Source organism: Ptychodera flava, chromosome 3 (assembly GCF_041260155.1).
Source record: "Ptychodera flava strain L36383 chromosome 3, AS_Pfla_20210202, whole genome shotgun sequence".
Taxonomy (NCBI): domain Eukaryota; kingdom Metazoa; phylum Hemichordata; class Enteropneusta; family Ptychoderidae; genus Ptychodera; species Ptychodera flava.
The window spans coordinates 31,088,071-31,110,254 of NC_091930.1; the positions used below are offsets into that span (position 1 = coordinate 31,088,071).

A 22,184-nucleotide genomic window follows, 5' to 3' on the forward strand; every position below is an offset into this window, starting at 1 on the left:
ATCAGCCCTGATAAGCTTTGAAAAAATTAGTATTTTCTGATAATATCAGGCTAGTGATATTTATTCATGTATGCAGAGGATTTACACAGAAATAAACTTTGACCTAGTAAGACTTGAACTGAAAGTAGAAAAAACTCAACTTGAAAATAGCGAAACTAGGAAAACAAAAATGTACTGTAATGACAGTCCAACTGATATATGTTAACTTTGAAAGTACACAGTAATAAAGGATTACAGTCCAGGTAACAGTCCCATCATTTCTACATCCTAAATGATTAATACATGCATTCATTTTCTTTACTCTCTATGATTCTTCCAATCTGTGGCCACCACCATCACTTTCTAATCAGTTACAAACTGTGGCAACTTTCATCCATTCTGTAGTAAAGTTATCAATACTGCCCTCACAGTCCATTAGAATTTCAACTCCTGCAGATCGATCATCAAAGGTTAATCAGATAATATCAGAATCACTATTACTTTTAAATTGTGGCAGCAGTCATTCATTCTGTTGTCCCCATCATCAACACTGCCCTCACAGTTCAAGTAGAATTTCAACTGCGGATTCATCAAAACAAGTTAATCAGAATATCCATCACAGTCGCCATCAGTTTCTATACTGGCAGCTGTCATTCATTCTGTGGTTACTATCATCAATAGTGCCACCAAAGTTCATAAGAATTTCAACTGCCGATTCATCAAAACAAGTTAATCACAATACCCATCACCATCAGGTTTTCAGTCTGTGACAGCTGTCATTCATTCTGTGGTTAGCATCATCAATACTGCCCTCACAGTTCAAGTAGAATTTGAACCCTACATTCATCATTACAATTTAATCAGAATCTCCATGACCATTAGTTTCAAACTGTGGCAGCTGTCATTCCTTCTGTAGTCAGCATCATCAATACTGCCCTCACAGTCCAAATAGAATGTCAACTGCAGATTCATCATTACTAATACAGTATGACTGTGAAAGATTATCTCACTGGAGTCATCTTCACTGTTCTCCAATCAGTCCTCATCACTCTAAAAGATATAAATACAATGTTGTTTAATAAATTTGTGAGTGATGTATTACATAGTACATATATAGTTTTACAGTACATAGTTTTATGAAAGTAGAATTTTAATCTCTCAGCAGTACAACTAGTGTCAATATTTCTAACTGTAGCATGTATGTGACATAAATACCTTCATTAACATGACTGCAATGGCATGCATACAACACACATACTGATAACAGTAGTAAAGTCTGCATCAGTTGCAGAGTGCTGCAATCTCTGTAATTATTCATGGTATGCCATTGATAAAGACTCACCAACACAAGGAACAGAAGATAGACAAGATTCTACACTGACAATTGCCAAATAAGACTTTAAAGCCCCACTAGCTGTAACTCTTGAAAATTTTTGAACACAAAATATCTTTCTATTCTCTCCTGGTTTTCTCTGAATTCTACCCTCTGATCAGAATGAAGGGATATGGGCTTTTACTGCATTAGGAAACCACTTCTTTGTGAAACATTTGACTAGTAAATTCAAATAATGGTTATTTTGATTTCCCGCCATTTTCACAAATTGGTATTATGACAAAGGAAACAGAATATGCAATGTCACAGTTAAAAACATTCACCCCTATGTATCACATTGGACTACTCTGTGCACTTTATGTGAAGATTTCAGTGCAGATATACACAGGATCACCAATATTCGCTTTTCCGCATGGGGCTGCAATTGAATGTTTGGGCATACAACTAATCACAGCTAGTGTAATCTTTATCTTGTAATTGCATATACAGTCCAAGAGGGTAGTTAATAACAAGTGCACACACACAAACATAAGTAGTGTACATTCTGACAAACTTATTTAAGTTTGAAAGTAAAGTCATAAAAACAATGTTGAAAGATACAGCTAGTGGTACTTTAATGTTGCAGTATTGCTTCACTGTGATAATCTTTGGTCATTGTAAATATATAAATTTGCATTACACATACAAGCTTTTCAGAAGTTCATTATTTTTTTAAAGAAAGAAGAGAAAACCTCTTTCATTTTCATCGTACTTTGACAATATCACAATGAAAACTTCAAAACTTAAAAGCATGTCAGGCAAGCATTTAAAAAAAATATATTCTAAGATCAAAAAATTGACAAACTTGATTACACCGACATACTCCCTTTGATCACCATACCAAATATGAGAGCTATCAAATAAATGGTGAAGATTTTTTTGGCTAAGGGCTGGAACATTTGATTTCTTTGGTGGGGCTGGAGGATTTTAGGATAATTTTTTTACGGGCCACATTTATAAGAAGAAAATGTGCCTCCCAAGCGGACATGGAAAAAAAATTGCTTAAAGGCGGAGCCTCCCTTTAAAAGGATGCCAAGGTATGGCGGCGTTCATTGTGTAAGTGGACACCAAACAGGCAACACGCGGGCACACGCTCCAGAAAATGCCACTTTTTAGTTTTCACCGGCCACAAAAACACAGACAGACTGCCAAGCGGTCAGCGTGAAGTTGCTGCCGATCGAACTCTGTGGTTATATTCAATGTCTAACGCAACAGGAAGACAATTTTTTAGGAAATTCGAGCGTTTGTGGCGGGGAATCAATGACTGTTGGCAATTTGAACTGACCATCAATCAAAAGCTTGCATAAACTCTGTTTGCAGAGATTAGCAAAATGTGACAAAAGGTTGAGGTCAGTTTGTGTAATTAATGTTATAGAAATCAAACATCATACTGGCCATGTGTTTGAATGGGAGGAGAACTCCACTAATGCGAGAACCTGGGATTGAAAAGTGCGGCTTTAAAGGCTGTCAAAAAAATGTTTCCATGTACCCTGAGAGAGAAGACTGTGTCTGTGTCTTCAGTAGTCTCTGGAGCTGCCACCGTTGGCAGTTAAATATGGCCAAGCTTTCATAGAATCATCTGCTGTATAGGATATATGGCATGGATGACCAGAAACCCGTGTAAGCACGGATATGTACTGGTATTCTGTTAAAATGCATTCCTGCTAACTTTCTTAAACAAAAATTATGTTTATTGTACTTCAGGAAAAGGTAAAAAGGTTAGACTTTGTCAGTTTAAAAACTTCCATATAAAGGGGAAGTCCTAAATGCCTGGATCTTGCATTAGTTGTTGTTGACATTGGCTGTTTATGTGATTTAAGTCCAGTGTTTTTCCATTGAAATTTGTGTACAGTTAGTCAATTTGCATAGAGATGAAGCTGATAAAAAAGCTGCACCTTCAACAGTTTACTATAAACATTTTATAAGACAGCAAATTTCTTGGAATGCGTTGTATCTGAAAACCAAAGATGAAAGTTCATGCCATCAGAAAATAATTTTCTGCAGATTTTTTTGATATTCAGATTCTGGAAAGCTGAGCTATCCTAAAATTATCACAATTGTTGTTACAAAAGCCAGTAGCTTGAATTTTGTTTTGCGAAACTAATTTAGAATAAAATACTCAAAAATTTAATTGACAACTGATGCAGGTTGTCCCCAAAATTTGCAAAATGTCCCCAAAAGTAAATGGTAGTGGGACACAGTGTCCCCTGGTTTAAAATTCCTGGCTGCAACACTTACCTTGTATGGTACCTTGGGTGCATACATATAAGTGATACAGGCTTGGTTGACAAGTTGAATATTGTGTTTCAGCATGCTGTTGGGAGATATCAAGAAACTTCAGTTGATACATTGAATAAAAATATTCCAAAATAATCATCATTTGCAGTTTTTGTCCACTGTTACAAAGTCTACTTTGGTTTTCTCATAACATTTCAATTCATTCAAATATTTTGGATTTTTTCAAAATACAAGTCATGAAAAACTGCCAAAAATCCAAGAATGTGATTGATTGTTATCACCATTAGCAATTTGCTGACATAACAATGTTATTCAATTTTTCAATGCATTTCTTACAAAACTCTAGAATCTGAAAAAATAAAAGTAAATATTTCACGGTACCAAAATATTTTCACACATCCCCTATATCCTAGAGAAATTTCTCAAATCCCCCTCTCTACAACCCTAAAAATTTGAAATCAACCAAATTCCTCCATCCCCTCACAATTATTTGTGAATGTACATGTATGGTAGCCTTATGGTAATTAGTAACTACAACAGATATAAAATAGACAAAGAAAACACAACTGCAATGAACATAAAAAATACATGAATTTGCAGAATATTACATCAAACAATTTTCTAAATATTGCCTAATTACTGTATATTCATCCATTATGCAAATTATAATTATCAGAGAGATATTATTTACATGATGAAATGTGATGGCACAGCTAAAGCTTCAGTAACCATTCAACAAAATTCCGGCCTATCACGCTGAAAATTCTCGAGTTACAGCCTAATTACCTAAATTCATTAATTATGCAAATTGCTAATATTTATGAGAAAAAATTAACAAGACAAAATGCCTTGACACTGCCAAGATATCTGCAATATTTCCAGTAAATTGTACCATATAACAGCAAACCATTGTTGAGATACAGCCTAATTACCTAAATTCATTAATTATGCAAATAACTAATTACCACAGAGATAAAATTCACTGGACAAAAGGCAATGACTCTGCTATGACTTCAGAAACAATTCCATAACATTGTACCATACTACACCAAACCAATACTGAGTTACAGCCTAATTACTTAAGTTCATTAATTATGCAAATTGATAATTACCAAGATATCACATTCCCTGGACCAAATGCAATGACACTGGCATGACTTCAGAAACAATTTAATGAAATTGTAGCACATTATGACAATCCATTACAGAGATATAGCCTAATTACCTAAATTCATTAATTATGCAAATTACTAATTACCACAGAGATAAAATTCACTGGACAAAACACAATGACACTGCCATGGCATCAGTGACAATACCACAAACTTGTAACATATTACACCAATCCATTACAGAGATACAGCTTAATTACATAAATTCATTAATTATATGCAAATTGCTAATTACCACAGCGATGAAATTCACTGGACCAAATGCAATGACACTGCCATGACTTCAGAAACAATTCCATAACATTGTAGCACATTACCACAATCCATTACAGAGATATAGCCTAATTACCTAAATTCATTAATTATGCAAATTGCTAATTACCACAGAGATAAAATTCACTGGACAAAACACAATGACACTGCCATGGCATCAGTGACAATTCCACAAACTTGTAGCATATTACACCAATCCATTACAGAGATACAGCCTAATTACATAAATTCATTAATTATGCAAATTGCTAATTACCACAGAGATAAAATTCACTGGACAAAAGACAATGACATTGCCATGACTTCAGTGACAATTCCACAAAATTGTGGCAAAAGACACCAATCCTTTATTGAGATACAGCCTAATTACCTAAATTCATTAACTATGCAAATTCATTAGTTATGCAAATTACTTGATCAGAGCAATTTTAATTATTGCCAAAATTTTCTTATGATAAGAATGTCAAAACTATAACTGTCATTACTTCATTGAACAACTTACTACTAACATTTACAAACAGCTAAAAAATACAATAACAAGCCTGAAAGATTTGTTTGTGGGTGAAATATAATTAATTATGTAAATGAGTACAATTTTCACCATTTTAATTTTTCAATTGCTAGGAATTTTTCAAGAAATTGTCACCTTAATGTCAAAAAACCATGTTTCAATGGCAGTACTATTGTTTTATCAGCTGATGACCTTTGACCTACATTTGCAAATTGTTTCCTTACACCTATAGGTACACCACTGTCCAACACTGTCAGGGTTTTATTGTCGAGAGATGGCAAGAAATCATCAGGAGAAGTCTTTGACCCAAGGGGATTGACAATAAACCAGAATGGACATGTACTTGTCTGTGACTATGGACATGGCAGTGTGAAGACAGTAACAGCAGACACTGCACAGATTCTAACATCTGTCACAGTTCATGGCTTACCTCACAATTTCAGACCAAGAGACACAAAAATGGCAGACAATGGTGACTATTACACAGCCGATGACGGCAACAAATGCATTGTAGTGAGTGATGCAAAGAGTGAAGTGAAACAAATAATAGCAATGGGTAAACTGAAATACCCCACTGGTGTATTTGTTGATAAAGACAGAAATGTTTTCATAGCAGACTGGGGTGCAGACTGTGTAATCAAATGTAATGGAGATGGGGACATTATTTCAAGTCGACAACTCAGTAAGCCCAGGTCTCTGACCATGAATAGCAAATATCAACTCATAGTGTCATGTCATGGTGAAAATTGTATCTATGTTTTGGACAGTAATCTTGAAATATTGAATCAATTTGGAAGTGATCACTTAGTGAATCCATGGGGAGTTACAGTTGACAATGCAGACAATATTTATGTGGCAGATCTAGGGAAGATAGTGAAATTTGATAGACAGGGTGAATACCAGGAAACTGTAACTGTAGATGGATACCCTTATGACATTGCAGTGTTTACAGATGGTAGAATAGTTTATTCAGATGGCAGTGATGTCACTGTCAAGGTCATTTACAAGTAAGAAATCTGAGAAGACAGTCAATGCAAATATTGCAGCGAATACAGCTGTACAACTGAACAACCTACAAACACATCACCACCATAACTGACACAATTTTCCTGATTTTCTCATCAAAACTCAACATTTGTCAGCCAAGTTTGGGTTAGAATTTCTCGTTATGATGTCAGGAAATGACTCCAAGTGGAATTGAAACCCTTGGATGAAATTTTGTATTTTTTTCAGAGTGAATTTTGTTGTAAAATGTGAAGAAATTGTAATCCGCTTTGTTTTGATGTCATGAACAATGTCAATAATTTCATTTTTCTCAGAAACTATTCACAATTTCCTAGTCATGTTGGGGTTAGAATTTCTCATCTTGATGTAAGGAATCCAATAATGTTAAAATAAAGTCATGGTTGAAATTTTGTATTATTTTCAGAGTCAACTTTTTGCAAAATGTGAAGAAATTGTGATCAGGTTTGATTTGATGCAATTGTTTTGACACAGAGAATACAAATAATTTCATTTTTCTGAGAAATGTTCATAATTTCCTGGCCATGTTGGGGTTAGAATTTTACGTCTTGATGTGAGGAATTCGAAAATCATAAAATTGAAGACATCAGTTGATATTTTGTAATTTTTTTAGAGTGATTTCTGAAAACTGCAGAGAAATTGTGTTGCATGTTTGTTTTGATGCCATTGTTTTGGCACAGAGAATACAAATAATTTCATTTTTCTGAGAAATGTTCATAATTTCCTGGCCATGTTGGGGTTAGAATTTTACGTCTTGATGTGAAGAATTCGAAAATCATAAAATTGAAGACATCAGTTGATATTTTGTAATTTTTTCAGATTGATTTCTGAAAACTGCAGAGAAATTGTGACCATATTTGATTTGATGCAATTGTTTTGACTTCAAGAAGACAAATGATTTCATTTTTCTGAGACATGTTCACGTTTTCCTAGCCATGTTGGGGGTTAGAATTTTACGTCTTAATGTCAGGAATTTGAAAATCATAATATTAAAGTCATCGGTTCAAATTTCCATGTATTTTTTATAAAGAGATATGTTGATATTTCTGCAGAATGTCCTGTGTTGACATGATTTCCATTTAACATTCAATCAAATTTCATCATGATTTCTAGATTTCTGAGTTAATGTCCAGATTTTCCTGGTCATGTTAGGCTTAGAATTTCACGTCTTGATGTATTTAAGTTGGTAGAGTGGAAATCAAAGTGATCGGTTGAAATTTTCATATTTTTTACAGAATACATTTGTTAATTCTGTACAGCATTGCAATGACAGTTGTATTCACTGTAAACATTCATCAAAGCATCGCTGTGAAATCTTCTCATATTTGTTTCGATTTCAAGAAAGAAACTCATCAGATCTTACCTGAACAATGTACGTACCTTGTGCTATTAATCCTGGTCAGGATAAGTCCATCCGATTTCTTGTAACATCGTCAGATTTATAAAATTCCAGGAGTAAATCCACACATGACTTCAGCTGGCAACCTGTCAGCTGTTTTGAGTGTGAGCGAACGCTTTACTCATTACACTGCTTCCACCGTAGAAAGTAGTACTAGACAAAACCTCGCCGCTCAAATATGGATATGTAAAAACCCTTGATGTAATGATTCAGAAACTTATAATTGGTTTCATGACCTTTGTAATTATTTCCACATTTGAAAAGAGTCTTTTTTTTCATGAGATTACAACCAGCCAGCTCACATTACTGTAAAACTGTTACGCTGATAAATTGACCATAGATAGGTGGCGCTATTGCAATTTCTGCCGTCAGGCTGGTAAAGGTGGCTGTTGGCTTCAGCGCAGTATACGTAGTATATAAGCATTTGTAAGAGACTGTATCTCAGAGAGTTTGACATTTTTTATCGCGATTTAAAATGTACTGTGACAAGAGTATATTAAGACATTTTATTGGATTGAAGACTTTTTTCTGGTTTTATTTCAACTTACGGTAAGTTTTCCCTGTACGCTTGCCCATTATTGTGTAGCACAGCAAGCTATTTCGTTGTTTAGAACACAGTGTAATATGTGCATGCAAGATTATCACTTGCTGATTCATTTAAGAAGTAACATCTATTTTATCACGTGTATACGCGATACAGCATAGCTGCACGTTTATACATTAACTTTGCTATAATGTTAAATCTAGAAATATTGAAGACTTTGATGGTTTTTGGTTTACTCTTTTCTTCCTCACCAGTTAATCGTATACGTCATGCCATTTTCACACTCTTTATGGTCATTCTATTATAGATATAGATTTTTTTAGACCATTATGTTTTGTTAGATTAGTTTAATCACCTGTACAACGTATTCAGAATTATCCCAATGTAACGACTCTTTCGAAGAAATGTTTTATTTCCAAATGTTTGACTTATATATATATATATATATATATATATATATATATATATATATATATATATATATATTAATTTCTAGGCTGTAAGCTTATATATTCCTAATCCAGCCTTCATCGCCGAAGTTACAATCGTAAATGATTTGATCAGGCGTTTCTGAATATTGTATTTTATTCTCTGTTGTACTGTATTTTAATCATGGTAATACGTATATGTTTTCACCGAAATATTTTTTGAGGTTTATATATCTCACAAGTCAAACGCAATTTTCTATTTCACATTATCACTCGAGGCTTCAGAATTCAGTTAGGAATTTAAACACATCGAAAACGTAGCCGTCAGTCAGCTTTTTATGATCGTCAGATATTTCAGAGCTGTATCTTCTTGAAAACGATGTACTATTGTAACTTTCTGGATTTAAACTTATTTTGGTGCTTCTTAAAGAAAACCAAGTCGTGTATCAGATTTTCAGATCGGCCATCAATACACACAGAAACATTTTACTTCGTGTCAGTTATGATAGTTATCCGATTTTTCTTTCCTGTTAGGAGATTGATGACGTTTTTTTTCACACCATTGTATACTTTAGCAAACATACCCGGTATTTTAATTTCTTGAGTGAACTTGCCCATTGTGTCTCGCATTTCTAACCCTTCCAGAAATCTTGTTCCTCGTGACATGTTTCACGTGACAGTAGAATGAATATTACTGCTCACCGTGCACAGACCTGACAAGTTTCTGTTTGATGTGTTTCATTATCAATGGAAGTACGGCTTGAAAACGCTATTTTATACACATTTTTATACACATTTGTACTTTCAAGTCCCATAGCAGCTGATGAAGATTTGCTTGTCGAATTCAAAGTTGAAGTAATAAAAGATTGAAACAAAATCACTTTATTGGCAATGTGCTTGTTGCTTGGTGTTCGTCATGATACATATATATCAATGTATCTTGTTCTTCTATAAATGTATATGTTGCCATGGTAACATATTCTTCAATCACCAAATAAAGGTATTCATCAGTCAGAAGGATTCATGATTTATGACGAGGAGAGATATGTGAGAGTCGCATAAGTTGCTTCAATGACTCGTGTCAGGAAGAGAACTTATTAACCTTAAAAAACCGTGGTTGGAGATTAAAATCTACGTACTGATTTTGTTAGATTTGCATATCTAAGTCGTATGCAATGATAAGGCCCATCTCATAAGCAATACGTTTTCATGACAAAACTAACAATATTCGTCAATGGTCGACGAACAAAATTTTTAAATGATTATCAAGTAATTGAATTGTTCCTTAAGAAGGTTGCATGAACATATCCCTCTTTAATATAGTTTTTGAAAACGATGTGTAGCTGACTTGACAGATGGGTGTATTACTTTCAGTCACGGTCCCCTCTCAAGTAGAGGGACTGCAATTCAGACAGTTTACTCTCTGTCAAAAGGTAAGAGGTTCAGGGGCCGCCGATGAATGGAAACCCACAAAAACTTTCCCAAGACACTTTTAAGCAAAATCGCGGCTAATCAAAATTCAACAGAATTTCCACAATCTTCATCATATAAGTATATGTAATTCCCTGCAGACGAGACGTGTGATCGTCGATGTGAAAAGCGGGTGTAACGGAGATCGTGTGCGCCCTCATCAGTGAATTCAAATTTATATAACATATAGTCCGTGAACTCGATCGGTGCATGCGGAGTCGTTTAACCAGTATATATCGCATTATGTCATATCGGCTAAGACATAATCTTGAAATGTGCGTAAAGAAAGAAAGAATCGTTAATTACGGAGCAAACTTAGAAGTTCTATTCAAAATAAACATTCTTCCACGTTTTTATCGCATTGACAACCCATGAGGTCGTGAGATGATTGCTACTACAGAGAGTGTTGGGTTCTTCGGTCATCTGTTTCTGGAACCTTAGCATATCCTTCGAATTGGTGAAATATTGGCTTCCATTGACGAGGCATTTCATACCTCACCTCTTCTTAGTCCAGGCAGTACTTTTTCGGCCTTATAACTTCTCACTGTGATGAAAAGCACTGGACACAAAACAAATCTATGAAAATACATTCCAACTTTTGGCCATACAAATTTTGACGTGGCGCTATCCGGTTCAGGCCCCGAGAACCGGATAGTGCCCACGTCTATGAATATTCAGCGTGAACGAGGGCGATAAAACTACAAAGAATGTTTCGGATAAGGCTTGCAGGAACGCAAACAAATTATATCCTCTAAGTCCCAAATTCTACACTTGGCTCTTCTAAGTATTTCTCTGCACTCCCACCTGGTCAGTCCACAAGGATTGGATTTTTCGATAGTTGAGAACGACGACACCAAACGATGAGTCCATTGTCCATTTAGTTGAAACGGATACTAGCAAAAAGTGCATGTTCTGTTGGAAAATACCAAAGTCACCATATTTGGTCGAAAATGAAAAGAAATGCGTTGCGACACACGATAATTTCACAGTCCCTCAAACCACGGCCATACATGAACGCGCTATGTCCGTACGCTCTAAGCTGACATTGAATGGTATGCATTACACGTCAGCGACGAGTGCTGCGCTTGCGATCGTGTCGATCGGTACGACGGTATGACATGAATCAATGGTCCAGTTCAAGTGACTTGAATGACTATATACAAAACTGTTTTGATGTTTTCTGCTCTGTTATGGACAAGGGTCTGGCATTCACAGGTGCAGAACATTTCGGTCAAGGGGACATAACACTAAAACAAAACTGACCAACTTCGCCTTTTGTAAGCGCTAGCGTTCCCGGGACAATGATTCGTTCCGCCCGTACCGGGGCCCGTACCTCGATCCCAGCTTTGTACTTAGCCGGGAGTTAACTGTTTTTATCTTTTATCTAATGTAAGCCTAGTGTAGCCATGTGAGATATATATATATGGTCCAATTTCGATATGTTGTAGTCTAATTTTGATATGCTGACTTTTTTACTATATCAAATCACAGACAAACAGAAAACTCAACTCACTGCTGACATTGCCGGTCAACTTCAAGAATCATGTCTCAATTTTCTCAATTCTCTTCCAATAAACCCGAGACAATTTTACTGTCAGTATTACACTGTCACAAACTTGTCTGTTATGACGGACTGTGTATACACTAAAGTTTTCGATTTCATAAACCAGAATTCAGATCTCTCCGTTCAAGAGACGAAGACGGTTTCTCTTACAACTCAACCAACAAGTCTCAAATTATGATGATCGTTCTTTCTCGTATGTCGCTGAAGCAAGCAGCCATAGCTCTCGTACGTTGCGACGGAATAACTCTTTTTCCATTGCATGACTTGGGGTTTTCCCGTTGCAATCCATATTCGTCCGGGAAAACGAGAGCTACGACTGCACAGATGAATAGACTTTCTAGTCATATTCGGTCAGCATCAAGTACTGAAGTTTTGAAATCTTGACTAATGACCTGCTTCTCTGAGAAAGCATACACTCTAAAGTTATGTGTTCAGTTATTGAACACATATTAGAACGCTTAACTGTAACACTTTTGAACGCAGTTTAGTGTTCAGTAAGAAAACTAGAATGCATGTGTTCAGGTTTAGAACATATAGTGTCTTTATTTTTGAACGCATTTCATATGTTCAAAATTACATGAAATAGAACACTGTTTACGCATCAGAACACTGTAACACTTTTTGAACACAATGTAAGTGTGCAGAGTAAGTAAATAGAATACATGTGTTCTGGAAAGCACTGAGACCACCATGTGTTCACCTAATAATGTACACATAGAAATGTTGTGACTGACAAATATTGTAATGTGGCAAAATGGCATGTTAACTGGCCTGAAATGCATTTGAAATGTAACAACAGACTATAACGTTTGGGTTACAGTTATATTAGAAAAAATGTTGCATGGTCAACAGGTCAATGCTGAGCATTACCGAACACTAGCATTCTTTGTGATTTACAAAATTTGTGTTTGGACTAACGAATATGGCCCGAAAATTTGCAACTGTCTAGTAGTATAAACACAAAACGAGATAATTATTAAAATTAGACCGTAAGTGACTCACAATATTGCGAGAGAGGGTACTCTAGTCTACGGCAAAATACACTTCTGAGTTGTGCCATGTGCTTATCGCCGGGCCACAGTTCACACTTGGTGCCTATTCAATGCCATTTTGCCACGATATACAATACTTACCGTAGCAGTCAAACTCTCTGTGTAAACAGCTATCACACCGTCACAAAATACTGGCAGAACTCAATCGCTAAAATCATAGAATGTGAAAATACCGCCGGCAACAAAATGTGTCGTCTGCAGCAGCGGCGCGGCTTGCATCTAATGTGCGCATGTTCAGAGGGGCCCTCGTGTGACCCGAGGAAGCCCGATTATCCGTGACGTCATACTCGGGACACCAAGGAACACAAGTGTTCATTTAGTTGGTAACACTAGTGTTCTCTGTTTGGCGTTCTGTTAGAATACGAATATTCACAAATTGAACACCAGTGTTCCGGAAGATTTTTGTCTTCACGATTTTATCGAAATAAAGAGTTTAAAGACATTTACCTCCTTTTATTATAAGCAATTAATAAACTTGAAAACATTTTCGGAACTACCAACATGTGCCTTTGATTTCAAAAAGTGTTCACTGACTCGAATTCACATATATACGAGTCAAACAAAATATTTTGTTCGTTTTTTGTTTCAGAGGAGTTTACTGGAGCAGAAAACAAATTAAAGATATCGTGATGTGTGTCTCTCACTAAAAATATTATTGTCTGGATAAAAACACACGACAAACACTGTTGTCAGTTGGTGTTAGAATGGCAGCGGTCTATGGCTGACCACATCCATTCTATTTCTGAACACAAATGTTCAATACTTGAAACACACATAACACTTAACTGAACGCATCCGACGCGTCATAAGCGTCCAAACGTTTAGAGTGTAGTCATGCGACAAGCGCCAGTGAAAATTTTCTTTATGCTTTGTCTGGAAAACTTTGGTGATTTTGCTCAGCTCACTTCTGACGTTGCATTTAGTTGCGTTTAGGACCCAATAAACAAAATGTTACACTTGATGGGGGTGTCCGTGATAAGTGGAACGGCGTTTCTGTCCAATCACTGGCCATGCTTAGTTTAGGCGTCAAATTTAAAATTCGTTGTTATCAGTGCGTACATATTGACACACACACCCACCAACTCATTAAGCTGGCAAAAGCTCTCGCAGAAATTTGTATGGGAAAAAGTTGTCATGTAAAACAGCAGCCAAAGTAACATTTTACGCACTTTTACTCATTTGAACCGTACCTTTTTGTCCGGTATCACCCCAGCATATGATAATTAGATAAATACGTCACGGCAATTACTCACTATTCACTGTGTTCCAGGGACCTGTTTTGTTGCATGTGTTAGTGTGTACTACAGTTTCTAGGTGTACTTCCCACGGCGTTCTAAAATACCCAGTACAGAGCTTATTTACATTGACTGAATATCTGTGTCCTGCATTAATTGTTAGAGTGTTTGGTCATCAAATTTACGCGGTCATAGTACTGCGTCGGCAGACTCTCTAAGCAGTAAATTTACTGTCCACTCAGCTCTGCACCAAGCCCAGTAACATTAGCTATCAAGCAACGTGACACAAATCATAGAATTTAATGAACTGAATTGGTAACTGTACCCCTTTGAACGCCGACAGCAAGTTAAGAGATTTCCCTACTCGGAAATACATGAAGCAGGTCATCACACCAAAATGAAAGCTTCCCATAATACATACATTTTTTTCAGGTGTATGATAATACATAAGTTTACAGTGCGCTGTCTTCTAGCGTCATACATGGTATTTCAGAGAAGGTGTCTTCAGCACCCGGACGTATGTAAGGTAAGTATATGACGAACATGATAAACTTCTCACAAGCTAGGCAAATTTCTCTGTAACTCTACCTATTGAGATTTGGTAGAAAATAATAAATACCCAAACAACATGGCTCATTAATGAATGCAAACAGATACTTTACTTATAAGTCGAATGTACAGCATACATGGCGGTGAAAACGGGATTAATTTCATCAGCGATAGAAAATATACACGGCGTAGACATTCTCGTACTCAATAGTACATATCGAGGGGGTCCAAAAGGCTATTAGACAAAGTACAGTTATTTTTTATCGGGTAAGCAGGTTCTGTAAGATACTCGCATTACTGACGTAATAAATACGTTGTAAGAAAGAGAGATTCTTAAAACAACAATAGGAGTTTACGCGCCAATCTGTAACACTGAACCGCGATGCCGGATATGGTAATTCATACATTTGATTTGATTATATTTTTTTTCATTAGATTTGTCCTGGTTTTGATTTTGAAACATCAACTAATTCTTCTCAGTGTTCTCGATGTTCACCCACAAATGTTAGATCAGCCCAATGTTTTGATACCTCCCCGGAACGTGTGTCTGATTGATCAAAGTGGTTGTTCCCACCATTTGTACGACACCTAGGCCTATATGTTAGACATTCTGTTTCCAATAAATAAAGTTCTACTCTACAAAATTCAATTAATCTACTTTTCGTTTGAAACGCCATAGCAAGCTGACTGCTTAAACACCTACGAGCTGATCAAAATTTACACTTCTTCATACACGTCACTTCCCGACCTCTGCTCCGTTTGTCTGTGCAGTGGAGATACTAGGCACCGCAATGCGGACTCAGTCGCCTAGATGAGTGTCTAGGAAATGCCCATAAAGCAAAGGTAATTTCAAGCGGCAGCCGAGAGAAGTTCCCGATACTTATTCAGGATCAGTTCCCACGCCTGACAAATACTGGACATTGTTCGGATAGACCTGGCCGTCATAACTTTTCTGACATGCCGTGTACCTTGTTGCTTGCAATTTTATTTGCTAGGTAAAGGAAAGTATGTTTTTAATAATTACAATGATATCAAGTTTATCTAGAAAAACGTTGTCAGCTGAAAGATATTGGCGTTACCAAGAAGAATCTAAAGTAAGAGCCAAACTTTGACTTTTAGGTTGTCATTGGTGTGATAGTAGAGGGGTAAAGTAAACTTATGAATATTAATAGACGTGGTCAGTAGCAACTCGCTGCTCTGACATTATATTTGGCCATATCTACATCTGTGTATGGGGAAAAGCTGCTATTATTATAGGACATTTGGAAGTAGCAGAGAAACACATTACCCAATTGAAATTCAAAATAAGCACGATCTTTGTGTGATCTCTATGGAGAAAAATCTAGATTTTAGAGCTTAGCAAGAGCAAACTTGAACTTTATTCACTCTATGAGCTTCAAAATGGGGCCCCGAAAGAGGTGGGTGCAAAAGACTGTCATAACATTTTATGAGTGCGAATATCTCTCCCCGGGGACAGAGGAGCATTCTATCTTAAATTTGTAGTCAATGTTTGAACAACTCGTGATTACAAACGCGCCGATAGACCCAGAAACAATTGAAGTCAACCTGGTCGATATCAATTTGAAACAAGGCGTCTATATAGGTAGCGGTGTCGTGGTTTTCTGCGTCTTTCCAGTCGACAGCGATGAGTTTTTATGACATCAAAAGCATATTGGTCTGTCCTGATATGACTTGTCACTGATACCGGATAGGCGGTTTCGTAAACACTTCCTTCCATCGATAGATTTAGACTCGTTCACTGCAGTAGGCATAATTTTACCGTAAGAAAGTAAACGGTTCCTTACTCGGCCGTGCTTCCAATCACGATGTTTACATTTGTTACCCTTTGTCATCGATCTAAGTACACGGTAAATACATCGCTGACTTCAACAAATATAGAAAGGTAAGACAACGTGCTATCGCAACAATATAAAGTGAAGCTACAAAAGTGTCATCAATGAGATTCACACGGTGATACTGTTATAGTATTAAAGTCACCAAGAAGAGAGAAAACATAAAAGAAAGCATTGATGCATGATAACGCACCTATAAGAATGTCGAGCACTTCTGTTAGAGTTCATTGCCCTCATCGGCAAATGTAGTTAGTGCGAAGTCGCCCAGATACAGAAACACAGTATTGATCAAAGTCTCCAAAGACAAAACCTTTAATTTAGGGAGCTTTCAGTAATTACAGGGGGGACGGGCCGGGGGAATTTCGCGAACACCTGTACCGTAAAATGTGACCCTCCCCCCTATCCTCCTGTCTAAAATTTGACCCTCCCCCTTGTCAGACACTCTAAAACCTGACCCTCCCCCCCAACCACTGTGGTATTCTCCCCGGGAATAACTAAAACAGTATCAGCTAATTTACATAAGAATTGGTTCAATTGTTATGTTAGGGACAAATTACAGAGGGGAGGGCTGGTGTTTTTGGAGGGACAGTCGCAATTTATCACGCAAGAATTTTTGAAGAGATATGGTATTTCATACAGTTTAGGGAGGGTCACCATATTTTGTGCAACTATAAGAAGGCAAGATGTAGCTGATTTAGTGCTTCATCCAACAATATCAAATCATAATACATGGAGTCTATCAGGCAAATTATTGACAATTTACCCCCACAAAACATGCTATATCTGTATTTTATATATGTTTGATAATGTATTAAATGTACTTTGCTTGAATAGGGAAGTAAAATGAACATTTGTGTGAAAGAAATTGATTTCTGAATTTCATCAAAAAAGTTGGTTCACTATCCATGGTGTTTATGATGAAATTATGAATAGTTTTTTCCAATACAAAAATAGGTAAATCTGTGCATTTATGCGTGCTTGATTATTTAGATTATTGTTCTTGATTAGACTACAGTGGTTACAAGTCTATGGTTGTGCAAGAAATTTGATTTTGGAATTTCACCAAAATGTCGATTCACTATGCATTGGGGTCTATGATGAAACTATGAATAATTTTTTTTCAGTACAAAATTAGATAAATCTGTGCATTTATGTATGCTTGATTATTTAGATTATTGTTCTTGATTAGACTACAGTGGTTACAAGTCCATGGTTGTGCAAGAAATATGATTTTGGAATTTCACCAAAATGTCGATTCACTATGCATTGGGGTCTATGATGAAACTATGAATAATTTTTTTTCAGTACAAAATTAGATAAATCTGTGCATTTATGTATGCTTGATTATTAAGATTATTGTTCTTGATTAGACTAGAGTGGTTACAAGTCTATGGTTGTGTAAGAAATTTGATTTTGGAATCTCACCAAAATGTCCATTCACTATGCATGGTGGTCTATAAGTGTGTGCCTATTTTGCTGGTGATTTCCTATTCAGGAAATATCACACGGACAATCAAAGTTTTGGCCATAATATCAGCTTCTGTCAAAAGTGAACCTCCCCCAAAGATAGGTTTATAAAAAGTAACCCTCCCCCTTGAACTGTTTTCTAAAAAGTGACCCTCCCCCAAATTCCCCCGGCCCACCCCCCTTGTAATTACTGAAGGCTAGCTCCCTTATCATGTATGGATATTTTATACTATCAGGCCTTCTCCCTTCTCCGACTGCATCGCTTAATGTCATTATCATGATGAGGAAGACAGAAAATCAAATCGACTAGGTACACGTTACCGTTTCTCCCTGCAGCCTACTGCAATTTTGTCGGCCATATATAAGCCAAAAACGATTCGGTGCTGACTTGATAACGAAGCGGGCCGTAAGTCACCATTTGCCCTAACTATTAATGAACCATTAAGTTTCGGGTTTCGTACATAATTAACATCAAGCATAAAGTGATTACGTGCAATATTAAACCAAAAATGATCATGAAATTACTGTTGCAGAGGCATTTCTTGACGTTGTAGAGGCATTTCTTGAATAAATTATATCCCCAGACAGGAAATTTGAATTGTTTGCCCAATCAGAAGACCACGTGCCATTATCTAGTCGGGCAATTGAACACCTGCCCTCAGGTACAGAATTTCATTTGTGACATATAATATATTATCAAATATAAACACATTTTTATAGATTAACAATAAACCTAGTCTAGTAAAATTTAGAATGTCTTTAAAGCGCCTCCGAATAGAGTTTAATAAGCCAATGTTTATGTACAAGGTTTTGATGACATTACTGACTGGAGGGATATACTGGTCTTTATGAACAGTTTGGACGTTAGTGAAAAATTAGCGAAGCTGAGACTCTTTTGTTCCAGATCACATCAACGGTCTGTTGAATGGTTGAACGTTGCAAAATGCAACTTATACTAAGGTGCTTTCTAGAGTAATTCTATCAATCACTTCGTTCATATATAACTTTGAGAATTGAAAGTATCAGTAGAACAGTCCTCGCCCTTCCGGAAAGAAACAATGCCGTCGAAGGAAATCGTGATGAGGTCATTGCATTCACGAAAATTCCTCTGAAGCTTGTCAGTGAATAAAATGTGCAAGTCAAAGAAATCACCGCCTTATATTCGGAAAAAGCAACGCTTCATGCCAGGAGTCATCGAACATTTAAAAAAATGTATTACGTCGATGTAGAGTTGTGAGAGCCACGGGATATATGTGTCGTAGGACTACCAAACGAAGGGATATAAGGAATATTCAGTTTTAATAGCGAAAAGTTGGTAGCGGTTCTATCAGATGTGGCCAGAAGGCCCCATCTTAATTAGTTAAACGATCATAAAATTGAGATTAAAATATGGACCCTTAACATGATCAATTGCCTGAAATATAACTTTCCGTCAAATAAGTCGCTCAAATTTCACAATAATTAATTTATAATTGCAGGCGTTTTAACTTGTGCTTTGAACTTGATACATTTACTCTTAATACAGCTCATTGATTTCCTAGGTTGGACATACGCGGATTAAGTATATAAAATTCCCCGAGGGTTTTTTGTATTTTTCATTATTGCCGGTCAGTTTCGAATTCAATCACGTTATGATTTCATTGTGAGCGAAAGACAAACTTTTATGTATCAGAAATTCTACAGTGAACAGACCTAAGTATCTAGGAAATTATATTTTACTTTGCTTTTTCACCTTAATCTTTGTTGCATCGTTTGTACGTGTACGCAGCGTTCTCCGTTGTGCAGGAAAACAAATGACGTCACCACAGATGTGTTGCTGCATGTCAAAAAATGCCTGCTGACGGCAGCGCTCTTAGCCGTACCGCAGTCCCTGGACTGTGGCCGTACGCCAATCAGAGTAACGTTCTTGGCTTTGTTGTCTGTTCCCAATTCTCAATAAAATGTAGTAGGTCAACAAAAGGACATTTAAATATACTGCTTGAAAGCACACGTTCTCGAAAGCGTTAACAGTTTGGTTGTTCCCCTTGATTAAGTCACAGATCTGTGACATCATTTTAACGAATTGAGTTTGTGTTTTTTACATTGTTTTGTTATAATATTTCGAAGAAAGTTTGAAGGTTATTAGAAGTTAAATGGTTGTTGATGATATGTGTCCGTGCACGGTGACGATGCTGTCGTCGCCGTCGATGGTGAGAATACCGATGCATGTACAGTTACCGAGGCTTTCTACACGTTGTTGAGGGAAATATAGACTTGCTTCATGTTTGTGATTTGTGAATGTTTGAGTGGAGTGAACGCAATGGTTTGTATTTTGCTTTCATGTGAAGACTCGCGCGTGAGTGGAGTGGACGCGATGAGTCGGGTGAACGGTATACAGGGGAGTTTCACCCGGAATCTGGCAGAAACTAACTCACTATACCGCGCAGACTCAAAGGTAACGCATAATCGCTGTGAAAACCTGGCCTGCGCTACCAAATTCCGAATAGGTTTGTACGAAATAGGAGAGACACAAGGGAAACTATTATAAATGATTTTATTTTTTAAAAATTCACCGACTTGAACCTAGTCTAAGGGAAATAACGTAACGGTTGCATTCCGTCACGTGTATGTTTATGTTTCCGTCTATTTTTAGGGATTCTTTCATTTCTGTTTACGTAATAAAAATTCCAAATTTACAATTTTGGTTTGAATTCAATATTTGTAAACACTTAACTCCGACGCAAATTCACGTACAAAATTTGACTTTGTCTATCGCCAAAATCTTATCCTGACAAAAGCTGTGAATTGTTTTTTAGTGAGAGGTATACGAGCGGTACGTATTATGAGTGAAGTTTGTTGACAGACAAGGAAGCTGGCATCGTGGGGGCGCTGCTGGAGGAGAAATCGGCTCACTCAAAAATCATTGGCATCCGGTTTCGTAGAACTACAAAATGCTTTCTTGTATCGAATGGTTTCATGTAGCATGTTCAACGTAAATGAAAATGTAAGTGTAAATTAATGAACAAGAACCGACTCCCTAAAATAGCAGGGCATGTGTGTTATTTTGCCGGGTCTCTTTTACCAAAGTTTTAAACTGTGGTAAGACGATGCATGTTTTCTTTCACAGCTGTCTTTGAATGTACAGGGTCTACATGAAACGATGATACAAAGAAACCAAGGGGCCCCAAGCCGGAACCTCCGGTTGAATATGACAACAACTACGTCACCAACTGCAGCCAATACTGTATCATCGTGCAAGTCGCGTTAGCCACTGCCAACGACAAGAGCGCCCTCATGAATCAAAAACATGACTTGAAACTTTTTCAGTCGCTGCAAAATATATATAAGACGTGATTAAAAATTCGATGACACTATTTTTGTAAACAGATGCAGTTGCGGATTAGCCATGAAATAAGTATGTAAATTCAGGGGATGAATCAGAATATATGAAAACACCAGAAGATAAAATTTTGAAATAAACAGCGGAAAAGATAATTGAGTATAAGTGAAACTAACATGGTTTTATCAATGTATTTATTTATTTATCTATTCATTTTATGGATTCATGTATTGATTTATATTCATTTGTTATTCACTTTCTTTATTTATGTAACTCCACAAATACATATACAAAGGAGTGCTGAACCATCTGTCAGGTTCATCTACTCATTGTTGTCTAAGGAGCGTACATATCCACTTGTTTCTTCAGTGTGGGAAAGAAGGGGTTGCTGGCTTGAATGCACGTCACCGATCTGTATTTGGTGGCGATGCATTCGCCCTTCTACGAAACTTTGCGCTTGCGTAGTCAGATTCTCAGTTCACCAAATGATGTCTCGGAATACGATATCCCCTTGAACACATTCGTAGTTCACTTGACACCAACATCCTTTAAGGATGTGAGAACCCCACTGACCTATTTTTACCGATCACAATTCTAGATCTGATTTTTACCAGCGGATCGACCTCCGCACAGTAAAACCTCACCGCCAGATATACAGCAAATCGAAAAAAGCATATTGTAGGTTGGGAGTAAAGTTGTGAATGAGTCGTGTCCTCAACCAGTAATAATGTCAAGC

General features: G+C 36.7%; 1 protein-coding gene and 1 long non-coding RNA gene across 2 annotated transcripts in view; one reads left to right on the plus strand and one right to left on the minus strand.

Moving 5' to 3' along the window:
* LOC139129827 (tripartite motif-containing protein 2-like) overlaps positions 1–6,932 on the plus strand; it is a 10,111-nt gene extending 3,179 nt beyond the window's left edge. Inside the window, exon 2 of the mRNA XM_070695509.1 lies at positions 5,778–6,932. Coding sequence (XP_070551610.1) covers positions 6,005–6,556 — 552 coding nt within the window. The 5' untranslated portion in view covers positions 5,778–6,004 and the 3' untranslated portion in view covers positions 6,557–6,932. The remainder of the gene's footprint in view (positions 1–5,777) is intronic.
* Positions 599–8,193, minus strand: LOC139129828 (uncharacterized). The gene is made up of 3 exons (XR_011551692.1): positions 7,949–8,193; positions 3,590–3,665; positions 599–1,029 (listed from the first exon to the last, which is right to left on the minus strand). It is a non-coding gene; the product is annotated as an uncharacterized lncRNA (long non-coding RNA).
* Between the last annotated feature and the right edge of the window lie 13,991 nt (positions 8,194–22,184).